General features: G+C 38.8%; 1 protein-coding gene across 8 annotated transcripts in view; it reads right to left on the minus strand.

The window, feature by feature from the left end:
* Window positions 1-641: 641 nt before the first annotated feature.
* The window catches only part of trps1 (trichorhinophalangeal syndrome I), a 178,496-nt gene continuing 165,229 nt past the window's right edge, over window positions 642-13,908 (minus strand). For 7 of the 8 annotated variants that reach the window (XM_052023801.1, XM_052023804.1, XM_052023802.1 and 4 more), the window contains exons 5-6: window positions 8,092-8,214; window positions 897-2,955 (exon numbers count right to left, since the gene is read on the minus strand). In XM_052023801.1, the coding sequence (XP_051879761.1) occupies window positions 1,906-2,955; window positions 8,092-8,214 (1,173 nt within the window). In that variant the 3' untranslated portion in view covers window positions 897-1,905. Of the gene's footprint in view, window positions 2,956-8,091; window positions 8,215-13,908 lie in introns of all 8 variants that reach the window. The other variant, XM_052023799.1, reaches the window with a different exon arrangement.

Genomic DNA, 13,908 nt, shown 5'->3' on the forward strand with positions numbered 1-13,908 from the left:
CAAACTGTGCCATTACAGAATAAAAAATAAAGGTGATAAAGTCCTTCTGTGCTCAAGTGGTTTGACCTTTGTGACGTTTAACTTGCGAAGCTGCTGAAAAAATGTTGTTTCTTTTTAACGTACTTATTACCTATACAAACACTGCAGCATCAAACAGTCCATCTGCCAAACAAGAACATAAAAGAATATCTCGTGGACAAATCTATCAGGGGAAGTCTTGGGTGTCAGAACCTGTGAGCGGCAGCTTTCTTGATTGCTTAGTTACCCTGTGACAGATAGCCTGCTTACCCCGCAACATCTGCTTACTATCAGCATCTGTCAACAGCATCCTCCTACAGGCAGTGCCAACTGTGGCTGCTGTGGAATCTATTGTATTCAGGCTCAGTTGTGACTGCACTAATAAGACTTTTGAAAAGCAGCTGATCTCTCGCCATACAACCTTTGATTGTTACATATCAGAATGTGTTGAATTTTACTTAAAAAGGTTTTGAAAAATAACCAGTTTCAACCAGAAAATATTGACATTAGAAAATAATAAATGTGGGCCTCCAGGCGTCAGTGAATTTCTAACATGCACCAACAGCTACTGCAGGCCTTTAGAATATGAAAGTGCTTGTAAAATTAATAGGGTATTGACTGCTGTAGCACCGAGAAACTGGGTGTTTATTGCAGCTTGGGGTCTGAACATCAAAAGCTTATCTATTTACACACACATTTCAGTCTGAGAGAGTTATAATCACTAAAATACATTCCCATTTTTTCTAAATAATTGTGCGCACACTTAAGTTTCTGTACATACGAGTTCACTGTCTATTGACAGAATCCAATACAAATATGGTGTGTCCAAATTCATATACATAACAAAAAAGGGCCCGAAAAATAGATTGTCACTGTATCAGAAAACTTCACTTAATACTTTTGGTAAAACTTTATTATTCAAGTTTAGATGTAAATGACCTCATTTCTGTCTGAAATAGCTTTCATGGAAGATACAGAAAGAACGTGTAGGTGTGATTAAAAAAAAATAAACATCACAAAATTACATGCATGATGAAAGTTGGGAACAAGTCCCAGTTGCTTTCAAGTCAGAGGCAATGGTTCCTTTTGCTTCCTTCAGATTTGGATCATTTTACTGGGATGCATCATTGAATAATATCGTCAGATTTGAAAAGCAAAAGAAAATTGTGAAAGCTATGATCTATTTCCAGATTTCTAAAATTAGTCAATGTTTTTAAGCCCTTGGAAACACTGCCTCTGCACTGAAACAAGACTATTTCATTATAAGACTGATGTATGATGCTATGGAAAATAAACAAAGCCAACAGAAGATAGCGAATCCAACATCATTTGATAAGAACCATCAACTTCCAAACTGTTTCACTTGAAACATAATATTGAGAAGCAATTAACAAATGTGCATATAGTCTTTTCAAGCTTAACAATATGAATTAAGAGCTTTGATAGATAACACAAAGTACATTAATATTCATTAAGTGGAATGCATAGTGCTACCCTCTTTTTTCCCCCTATTTAAGCAATGAAAATACGTTCATCTACTTTTCATCCATACATTGCATTTGCAACAACCATATTTATTTCATGATGGTATTCGGGGCTACTATGTGAAAGAAAAAAATTCTAATGAAATTGAAATAGGTGCTTCATTACTTAATTTGCTACATTTGCACATGTAAACAGCTAGAAAAGAATCAGTATTCTGACTCTAAAGCATAATGCAATATTTGTTGCATACTTTATAGAAAAAAATTATACAATGTGTCAGGCACCATCATTTTCAAATGTTTAACATTTACTCTTTTTTAGAAAAATAATATTCTGATTGTTCTCCCAAATTCTAAAATGCAACATGTACTCATTGTGTTACAGTACTAAAAGTTCTATTCCTTAGGTTTGCAACTTTTTATCAGATTGCACATTTCTATGCAGGCCCCTCTGAATGTGCGTCATGAAGTCATACTTGTCTGTACAGAAATGCTGGCATAGGCTGCACTGGAAAGGTCCACTCTCACCGTGGCAACTCATATGCAAAGCATACATCACTTCATCCATAAAGAGAATGCTGCAATGAACGCACTTCGTCAGTGATTCATCTTGAGTGCCTCGGTCAACTTTGTCCGGAGTTTTTACCACATTTTCTACACTCTCCTCCACCGTGGTCACCGATGCATTAACTTTGTCCTTGGTGGCACCATTTGCAGTTGGTCCTGATCTGGAATGCTTTGTTGCCAGATCTAAAGGAATGTCATTATCAGATCCAAGTGATGAGAAAGTTGGAGGCAGGTTAAAGGCAGGATAAGGCACAAAGTTTTGGCAAGGATTTGATAGGCCAGGCATATGGTAGTGTTGATTCCCAGCGACTGACAATTTATACTTACTCCAGAACCTCAGCCAATCAGCTTCATTTTGTAAATCACTATGCACAAACTGAAATCCAAATAAGGGATACTGGTACTTTTCAATAGGGCTTCCTGGAGGCGAATAATTTGGGTGCTTGGTAGGTCTAAGGTATTTTTCAATCGGACTCCCACGTTCTGAACTTCCTTTCCCTTCTGATACAGGCAAACAATTTCCTGGGTCAACACTGCTTTCCTGAGGGCTCTTTACTTGAATGTGAAGAGGCTGCATTCTTCTGTGAAGATCTACTGTCTGACCAACCACCAGTGTAGGTTGGCCCTGATGTGGCTTACTCACAGAACCATAGAGGTCAAGTTTGCTCAGGTTAGACTGCTGCTGCTCCCGGTGCTGACCCTCTGAAGGGTGCTCCTCCACCTTCCGGTCCAGTGAGCTGTCATTTAGTTGCTCTTCATTGCTCACTCTCTGCTGTTTGTTGACCTGCTCAGTCTGCAGTACTTCAGGGTTAAGTCGCTTTCTGGTCCGCCTTCGAATGATCTGCTCGCCGTTACTTTGCTTTATAATATTTAAGGGCCTCGGAGTCTAGAAACAAGAAAAGAAAAGCAGATCTTATCTTATATTTCCACAACTAATGCAATTTTTCATTAAACTGTAACTTTTTAAGAGGGTAATTGGTCATGAGAACTGAATTCAGCGAGCCACTTAAGTATATACTGGGACAGGCACGGTAGTGTAGCGGTTGGTGTAACGATATTACAGTGCCAGCAACCCGAGTTCAATTCCGGCTGCTGTCTGTAAGGAGTTTGTACGTTCTCCCTGTGTCTGCGTGGGTTTCCTCCGGGTGCTCTGGTTTCCTCCCACATTCCAAAAAGATGTACGGGTTAGGAGCAGTGGGCATGCTATGTTGGTGCCGGAAGCGTGGTGACCCTTGCGGGCTGCCCCCAGAACACTCTATGCAAAAGATGCATTGCACTGTGTGTTTCGATGTACATGTGACTAAAAGAAATCTCATCTTATATTCAAACCCAAAACATGGGAATGATACATCCACAGTTGTTCCCCAAACATATAATAGTGTACCTCAAATATTAAAGATTTATAAACAATCCTGGAAATGTTCATTAGGTCAGGCAACAATTTGAGAGAGAAATAGAGTTAATCTTGCAGTTGATGAGGTCACCGACCTGAAAACGACTGATACTCCCTGACCTGTTGAGCATTTCCAACATCTTGTGTTTTTATTTCAGATTTCCAGCAAATGCAGTTTTCTGTTTTTGGATTAAAGGTTTATACAGGAAAGATCTCAATAAACTTGAATGAATGCAGAGAAAATTTACAAGGATGTTGCTGGAACTTGAGGACCAGAGTTATAAGCAAAGGTCGAATAGGTTAGGACTTTATTCCCTGGAGCGCAGGAGAATGAGGGGAGATTTTACAGAGGTAGACAAAATTATGAGGGGTATAGATAGGGTGAATGTATGCAGGTTCCACCCCCCCCCCCCCCCCCCGAAGGTTGGGTGAGACTAGAACCAGAGGACATAGGTTTAGGGTGAAGGGCGAAATATTTAAGGGGCATCCGAGGGGAAACTTCTTCTCAGAGGGTGGTGCAAGTGTGGAACGAGCTGCCAGCGGAAGTGGTGGATGCCAGTTCAACTGTGACATTTAAGAGAATTTGGATAGGTACGTGGATGGGAGGGGTCCGGGTGCAGGTAGATGGGACTAGGCAGAAAATCAGGTTGGCATGGACTAGATGGGCCTTTCTGCGCCATACTTTAGGACAAGGAGTGCCAAATGTATGCATATCACTATTTTCAGTGGCCTCAGGAACAACTTACAGAAAGGAATTTTACCTCATGTGCACACATTTGCTGAGTAGCATGGGTTCTCTCCAATGGAGTGCTTCCTGAACAGATGCAAGCAATTTGTCACAAAATGGACGTTTGCTTCCTTCTACCATCTCAGTTGAGCAAATGTGGGGTATTATCCCACTGCTATCAGATGTTTCTGAGGGATTAGTAGGATAATTACTGTTGTGCTTTCTTTGTAATTGTTAAGCATATAGTAATCCCTTATTGCACAATACTGTAACCTCTGTCCTTGTGTTTAACAAAAGAATTACAGTATAGGCAATTACATCGAACTCAAGGATACAGATCACTGTGCAAGCATTTTGCTATAATGGAAATGTGGCAGCAAAAATCGACAGAGAACAGCTCTGGAACATGGAGTGCTTCAGTCTTGTCCTTTTCAGGAGCAAATGCCTTCCTGCTGATAGTAAAACTGAAAATGTTGACCAGAAGTTCAGCAGCTCCCAACAGTGACTCAAAAGGAGAGGAAAAAAAAATTAAAACATGCAGGCAGGAAAGGGAGAAAAGAAAGAGAAAGAACAAGACTAGGGTGAAAATGGAAATATGTCAGTGGGTAAGTAGTCAGAGTTAAATGCATTAAATCAATTTTTTTCTGTGCTGATGTGTAGAACACATTGGTTAGAGATACTTTAACAAATGCATCTCTCTGTGTTACTGCTACGTTGTTCAGTGTAGAAGAACGTTGTTCAGCAGTAGAAATGCTGCCCCAGTTCCTTGTAAATTTGTATCATTAATAACACACATTCTTCATTTAATTTATCAGCCGTTGTGCAGCAGCTTAATGAGGAAAAAAAAAGGTACTGCAACAATGCGAAGGAGAACACTCCAAAAATGTAAATTGCTGCACTGTTTCCATCTATTTTGTGTTTTTATTCCTGCTATTTAAAGAAAATCAAAAACACAAATATGTACTGTAAATTAGAAGCACTTTATGATTTGGAGTAGCCAAAAGTTTGAATTTTCAAAGAACTTTGTAGGCCAAAACCAAAACAAAAATACTTCAGACAATTTGATATGAAACAGATATCACAAATGTGAGACAAGGCACAGGTATTCATTCAAATTTTACAAATATAATTTGTAAACCGGTATCATGATATAATTGTCCAATTAAGCTTCAATAGTTCCAATTAATAAGAAATAATTTCAGTACATATAAAGAAGATGCTTCTTCACATAAAAGGATGAAAATTAGCTGAGATAATGTGTCAACTGCCAATGGAGGAATGGAGGCCAAAATACTGAGACTACCCTTCCCCCACCCAAGGTGTTGTGCAGCTTGCAAAATGGAAGTTCAAGGCTTGGTGGAGAGAAGCAAAACCAGGGGAAGATGATTTGGTGGTAGAGTGGCCTTTGTCACCCTTGAAGTGTTCAGTAGCAGAGATAACAGCAAAACTGCTGAATGAAGTGCTCCCTTACAGCCTCAAAATGTCACTCTAAAAGTTAACAGATAATTCTGAATAACCAGGCATAAAATTCTTGGATACTAAGAGTGATGACTGCTCTTGCCAAATTATTATTTCCAATTGCAGACCATACATTTTGAAATGTAAGTGTCAACACTTAAACAAAATCAAAGCCTGATGTAATTGCCTGTATAGATAAGTGGAGCATGCATCTTACAAATGGATGCTAAAAGAGTTGTATTTTGTTTGCACCAAACATCACTCAAATATATTTGTCACTGTGCTTTTCCATGAACTGGATAAATGGGAAGGATCCATTTCTGCAAGGATTTAATCAACTGCCAGTAATATTCAGGGTAAATAAGCTCTGCCTTCAAAGTTTACTGGTCTGAATTTTATAGATACTGGCAAAAGAACAGAGCTCACTGTTGATTCTGGGAAAGTTGCTTGCAGACTTCTGCCTCCATCTCATCAGGGAGAAACCTCCTTTAGCATGCTTTGCAGAGTCTAAACAAGGCAATTTAACTTACGTACATATTACAAGAGATCAATAGTTATAAGGAGAAATAAAGAGGGGAAAATGTATGGGATTAAAGAAGTGGGTGATAACAGAGACAAAAAGCAAAAGCAGAGCTGTATTTGGTTTTCAAAAATGACACCAATTATTTCTGAAGGAATGAAATTTTACCGCTTGCAAAATATAGTTAGGAGTGCCAGAGAGAGATTGTGTGGTGGTAACCAAGTCATCCTGCACTCCTAAATTCACTCACCCTAACTTTTTCTGCCCTGCTTTAGTCTACAGGTAAGTGCAGTTTCTTTATCCCTTTTTGAATGTGAGCTACTACTGGTGTAGTGGAGCTTGTGCAGGAGCAGGGCACACTGGGCAACCATTCCCAGACTTCAGCATTTAACGAACCATGAGCAGACCATGGAGAGTACATCCAGTTTATGCCATGATATCAGTGAGCGTTAATAACCCATCACTATTGTCAAAGCAAAATCTGGACAAATAAATCACTATCGAAAATTTTCATTATCAAAAGGGGACCACGAAGGGAAAACAAAGTGGTGTGATCCCAAAAGAGGCAAAAGGACACTTCAAAGTTGAAAGAGTCTCAATAATAGCAAGCGAGGGCTCATCAAGAATGAAGTCTTCAACAGAAAGTGGATTAGACCACAATGGAAGGAGAGGAGGGCATTTGTGAATGCTCTCCATTGGAATCAACCTGCTGGCATTTGTAAATCAGTTCTGCTTCCTCACCTGTATTTGTACGTAGTGGGCAGAGAGGGGCAATTTAAGGTTGGGACAGCAGTCTGCTAACAGGCTATACCAGCTGCAATATCTACAGCATAGGCTTTTGCCCTATCTGATCTGGGGCAAGAAAGTAGGCAGATGCTCTGACCTTGGTCACAACTGATATATGCACACACATTATATTTAGACAAACTTTTTGGGCATTGGTTGGTTTTAGAAAAGATGAGTGACTGCCTGCAGAACAGAAGACATTCTGAGAGGGTGCAGAGGAGATTTACCAGGATGTTGCCTGGATTGGAGAGCATGCCTTATGAGGATAGGTTGGGCGAGCTGGGGCTTTTCTCTTTGGAGAGGAGGATGATGAGAGGTGACTTGATAGAGGTGTACAAGGTGATAAGAGGCATAGATCGAGTGGACAGTCAGAGACTTTTTCCCAGGGCGACAATGGCTAACACGAGGGGGCATAATTTTAAGATGATTGGAGGAAGGTATAAAAGGGGATGTTAGGGATAAGTTTTTTTTTACACAGAGAGTGGTTTTGCGTGAAACGCACCGCCGGCAGAGGTTGTGGGGGTAGATACATTAGGGACATTTAAGAGACTCTTAGATAGACACATGAATGATAGAAAAATAAGGGGCTATGTGGGAGGGAAGGGTTAGGTAGATCTTTGAGCCGGATAAAATGTCAGCACAACATTGTGGGCTGAAGGGCCTGTACTGTGCTGTAATGATCTATGTTCTATTCACTTTGTACATAGAATCATCCCAGAATTTTCATAGAAAACTTCATCTTTTTCCACATCCACAACTTGTAGCTGTGACTGAAACACTGCTTTGGAAACATTATTAAATGTGTTAAAAAGTAATAGCCTCCAACAATATTAAATGGCCTACTGCGCATTTTTACATCTCTGTTTCAACAATCTTTTCATTCTAATTAAAGGCAACAAGCATGAAAGCACACATGGTTATCTATACCAAAAAGATATCAGACACACTCAAAAGGCACACAGAAAACATACAAACACACACATCTACTCCACCAGCTTTAATTACTGTATCTGATTTTTTAAGGAAGTTAATTGTAGGTGAAGCAGTGGATCTGAGTGAACAGAGCCCCGTCAGACCTGCACATTCTGGTCAATATTCACAATCACTTTGGTGAACAAGAAAGAAAGATCCTTCCTACCGAATGCAGTTTCTGATACAGGCCGCATGCATTGCATACATATCCACCATTTGCATTCTTTCGCCAGAGAGAGGTCTTTGTAGTTAGGCAGTTGGCACAGAAGACTCCCGAGCCTCTTCGTCTCTGAAAATGGCAAAAGGTCAAAGCTATGTCATGTGATCTGAAAAGTTAGAGTAAATCAACACTAAAGTTTGGTCTCCAATCAGGCAGAAATAACTAAGAAAACAAGTTGCTCAAAATAAGGTCACTTTCAACTTTACATAATCACAATAATTGAATACTATTATAATAAAGCAATGATAGATCAAGCATAGAAAACAAGTCAAGTCATTGTTAGAGCAATAACTGAAATCTTATCAAGATGATGACACTAATTTGATAAATGTTTTGAAACTTTTACCATTTGAGCCAAGCATAACTAACGTTGAACTAATAGCCCTCCATCAAAATAGGAGGAAAGGGATTTCACCCGAATGGAATTCAAGTATGGAGGTCAGGAAAATACTTTATTTCACCTTTTTAATTATCTGTCAAACCTCTAAGAAATTAAATGTTCCAAGAGCTCTCATACATTTCAGATATAAAAGCTGCAAATGAAAATGAGAGAAACAAAAGGACTGTAGATGCTGGAATATCTAGATGAAAAACATGATGATGCTGGAGGAACTCAGCAGGCCAGGCAGCATCTGTGGAGAAAAGCAGGCGGTCAATGTTTCAGGTCAGGACCCTTCTTCAGGACTGAAGATAGGAAAAGGGGAAGCCCCTTTTCTTATCTTCAGTCCTAAAGAAGGGACTTGACCGGAAATATTGACCGCCTGCTTTTCTCCACAGATGCTACCTGGCCTGCTAAGTTCCTCCTGCATCATAACGAAACTGTGAGCTTGAATGAGTTTTTCCAAATGTTTGTAGCAAGTAGGGAGTACTCACTAAAAATGTTAACATAATTCAGAGTCTCCCCCACCTTACTCAGTGAACTGCTTTTGTGGGCATCTATGTGTAAACACATCCCCTATTGGTTGAATACCCAGTTTCAACATTGACCTTCTATTTGATCAAGATCAAATCCTATTAATCATGGTACACACTGTATTTTAATATGACCCTATCTTCTTTCAATATGGCTCAATACTTCCATTAAAATTGCTGACTTCAATCTCCCCCTCTCCTGGACCTCAATATCCCTCATCCCTGCATGTCCCTTTTCATTCTTCTGTGCCACAGAGTTGCCTTCAGGACCCGGCACTGTATGCAGCTGCACAAATCCTACAGAACTCCACCTGTGACATGACTACTACATTATTTAGAAACCTTCCCTAAACTTTCAGGATCTACCTTTAAACAAACAAGGCCTGCTACAAATCATTATATATAGCATGATCATTCCCCAGCAAAATCTCCATTGTATGTAATTTTGAGAGTCGCTTTTCTTATTATGATCTATGAACCAACCAGAGACCAATGACTCATGCCACACACATACGAGATGTGCCGAAAGATTTTTGTTAATATGAAAACATTGGGAGTTATTTTGGGTTTCACAGACACAGAACAAGTTTTCAACAATTACCCTTTGACGATACATCCGATTCATGATTTATTGTTGAATTAATTTCTATCAATGAATCAATTGTGATCTCATTCAGCCTTTACTTGCTTCCATTTGGAGAGGAGTAGTAGCAGTAATAATTATGATGTCAGCAATCCTGAACTTCAAGTCCAGTCTACATTCACAAATGACTTCTTTCTGCTGATGTGAATGTGGAATAAGTATAAGCAGTCTCAACTCATGTCCTAAAGAAGAATGAAATATAGCCAATACAGCCATACAGAAATACAGACTGGAATGAAAACTGCCCATGTAATCTGAGAATAGTGGTAATTATTAAAATACTTCCATAACTGTATCAATATTGAATTACGAATAAAATTTTGAAAATATGCTTCAGCATGGGAAACAGTGGGCCTTTTAGCTTTTCATACTTGAAAGATTTATAATATCTCATGACTTCAAGGTTGATCATCTGCATGTATAGAAGATTCTTATATTCGGAGACTATAATGTGCAGTCCTTACTTAGGTCTTTATCCACAGTATATTATGCCTGCCTAAGTAATGGTAACTGGTATACTTCAGTTCAATGATATCATCTATGATTGGCACAAAGCATAGAAATATTTTGTTAACTTGTAACAGATTTTTTTGTATAGTTTTTTTTTCGTGACAAAGTTTAGCTAGAAGGACAAATAGAAATTTTAGGACTAGGGTCCAAGGGCTTTTCTATAACCTTATGGAGCACACTTCCATTGATCTCATTTATATATGCTTCCTTCTTTTCCTGGGAGAGTATTTAAGAATTAGAGAAAATGTACTAGCATTATTTACCATTCTTCATTGGTGAAATTAGTAGACAGTGGCATTTGATTTTAACTTCAGTGACAGCCCATTATAACATAGTTAAATAAAAATTAAACAGTGCTGTATACTAAGAGGCATAAAAAATGCACGAGTACAAAGCAGCTACATCAGTAAGATGCAATACCCTAGCGTTTGTAGCTACTCAATACTGGGAGTTCTGAATGGTGAGACTCTCATGCTAGCAGGTGGAGGCTGGTCTGGATCAGTTTAGGCCTTGGGTAACGATCCTCTGCTGCCAACTTCACAAAGCTGGAAAAGATCTATTATTTAAATATGTTTGTAAATCTTCAGAAGAATAGTTAAGGATTACAATCTTTTTGTTCTGATAAATACACTTCTTTAATTGAAACTAGTTAAGAGTCTGTCAAAAAAATTAAACTTCAAAATTAAAAATTTTGAAGGTCTTTCTCAACAAATGGAGGGCTCATCAAAAATAGCCAAAGAAAATACAATGCTAATAATTGTATTCTGATGTATTCAAAGTGGAAGGCTTTTATAGGGATATTTCTGTCTTCAAGACTCAAGCAGTTTCTTGGAACAAAAAAGCACTTGATTCCTCTGGTGATTCACAATGTATTACAGAGAAAACCTGGTGAGCAGCCAGTTCCCTATAGGGTAATTTTTCCATCCAGATGCAAGTGCCATTGAAGGACTCGTCAGCTAAACTAATTACAATCTCGCATTTGCTGATGCCTGCTCACTCCAACATTCAACATTGTCCATTAATCATTGATACAAGGCAAATGAATGTAGCCAAAAGCAATGAGTACTGGTAGACTGCACAGCTATAAAACCTGAAATGACTGCAATAATTTAACATGATTCAAGAAATATTTTCGGTTAGCAATAAACAGTTGAAAAGTCGGTCTCACAATTCCCCTTTCAGAACAAGAATGCTCCTTGCAGTTCCCGCCTCATTCCTCCACCCACATCACAGTAATGGTTTGTCCCACCACCGGTTACTTAAGCTAGTAATGAAAAGGCAAGGATTTTGCCAGCATTAATTGTACAATATAATTGGAATTTCAATGCCTTTTGCTTGTAACCTTTAAATAGAAAAAATACCAGTTCCAGTTTCCAGCACAGTAATTATTAATCCAACCAACAAATGATTGTCATAACAAAGTACATTTCTCCATGTGTTAGTTCATGCTCTCAAATAACTGTAGAGAAAACATTTCCTTGACAGTCCTATGGAGGGTCATGCTTTCCCACTCTCTTCCCTCTTTTTTTCTTTGTTAGAATATAATCAATAAAACTCCAACAGATCTAATTGCATCCTTTGTGATAGCAAGCAGCCAAAACAAAATTAGCATATCACATCTAACAACATTAGCTGCTGTGCAATCACTTGCTGAAACGTATTAAGAATCTGAGGAAATTAACCTTTCACGATGTCAGCAATGCATAATCACTATCAAACAAGTATGTCATGCAGAAAACATTTAAATAGTTCCATTGTGCGAAGTACTGTTCACAATCACCAACGCTGTGGAATAACTTAGGAGGAAATAATTTTGTGCGCTTATGGTAATAATATTGATTACATTGTGATATTATTCATGTTGTCAAAAGGGAGAACTGTCAGAAAAGCAGATCTTTTATATATTTGTGAAGATAACCTAACAATCTTGGCAGCGTAGACCTAAACTTTCCGAGTTTGTTTTTTTTTTGAACAAAACGACCAGATTTCATTTTAACAGAACAGCTTTGTGCGACTTGCATCCTACACAATGTTGAGTAGTCAAGTACTTGGAGGGAAAATGCAATAATTTCTAATTGTACAGCAGCAAGGGTCTCAGGAGTAATTAGACCAGTTGGTGAGGTAATAGGCTACCCCCATCAAGTACCTCACGTATGCAACTTCCTGTTCAATTACCAACTTGTCTGCACTGCCATCTGCAAAAACTAATACATATCTTGTTCTGCCAGTTTCTGCTTTTACGCTTTCATTAGCTGGCTGCAGCTGCTGGAGAAGAAAGCTTCAATTGTCTTTACTTTCCCCGAGTAAAAGTCCATTTTATTCGTTGCCACGCACATCACTTCAAGGTGCAGCATTCTCCTTACTGGAGAGCAGGGCAATGGAATGGTATTCTGTTAAATCCAACCCTGCTGTTTTTCCAATGTTATTTCATGTCTGGCAGGAGCAAAATGGTATCGTCTGCTTCAGTCCAGCTTGTACCACGCAATAACAACAGTAAAGTGTGACTCACCAACGTCAGATCCAGGGTATTGCATTGACTTGTTCACTCTAACTGTTCTTTACATGAGCTCCAATGTCTCCTAATTTAAATACCTTTTCCCAGAAGAAACTATCAAGACATATTCTAGTGACTGGTGAGGAACATCTGGCTACAATATTGGGTATCAGTTTCCAGCCATCAAGTTCTTTCACCTGGGAATGGTTTGTGAATGATTCACTCTCCTATTTTTTCTCCTTAAAGCACATATCTTTGCTTTTTGCATTACAGCATGGTATGCTAAAATATTAATCCAATATCTTTAAGATATAAACAGATGTCAGATTTCTTGTCAAATTCAGATGTTCAGACTCCAGATGTTTAATGTCAACACTACTCTGCACTTGTTTTTGTTTTAATTATGCAGAATTATTTTGTTTTATTTTAAAGGGACATTAAAAAGAATCTCACATAAAGGCCATGCTATCAAACTGCTGCTCTGTGACCCTTTTGTTAGATTTTAATGCAATGGAACAATTTTTTACTGGAATTAAATTTCACAAATTCGTTGTTCTTCTTAGTGCTTTACAATCTTAAGTGCGCTTATGCAAGCAGTGCCAGTCAAATCTTGGTTGGTAATCTTAGCTGGGGCAGCAGTTGTACTGCAAGGAGGGGCAAACAAAGAACTAAGCAGGTTTTCAGATCCTGACTTTGATTTAAGGTCCCAGCCAAAGCCCTTGCCTTCACAAGGGTTAGGAAATGAGAGGCGCAATGTCTGTGAAGGATATTGTCACATTTGGAGGATCCAGAATAATTAAAACACTTTACAAGTACTCTGAATTACAGCATCATTCTTCATCAAGTATAAAATTGCAGATTAAACAGATCACAGTAATTTTCCTTTAACCTGTCTTATCCTCAATTAAAATTCTCACTGACAGACTTGGAGCACCCATTGCACCCATGGCTCCTGCATTTCCCCGTCGTGCACAATGTTACCCTCCTGCAAAAGAATCTGTTCCGAGCTGTCTGGTCCTTGCTCTCGCATTGAGTGAGACAAAGAACAATGCTTTAACAAAGAGCATCACTTTTTATTTCCCCCTCATATGGAAAGGGCCAGGAACACAAAACAACTCTCAGATACCAGACAATCTGCACAATATCCTTTCCCTTTCACTCTACGTGGCCCATCGCTCAATCAAAACACAAACAGCACCTTCAG

The sequence above is a fragment of the Pristis pectinata genome, chromosome 9 (genome assembly GCF_009764475.1).
Source record: "Pristis pectinata isolate sPriPec2 chromosome 9, sPriPec2.1.pri, whole genome shotgun sequence".
Classification (NCBI taxonomy): Eukaryota; Metazoa; Chordata; class Chondrichthyes; order Rhinopristiformes; family Pristidae; genus Pristis; species Pristis pectinata.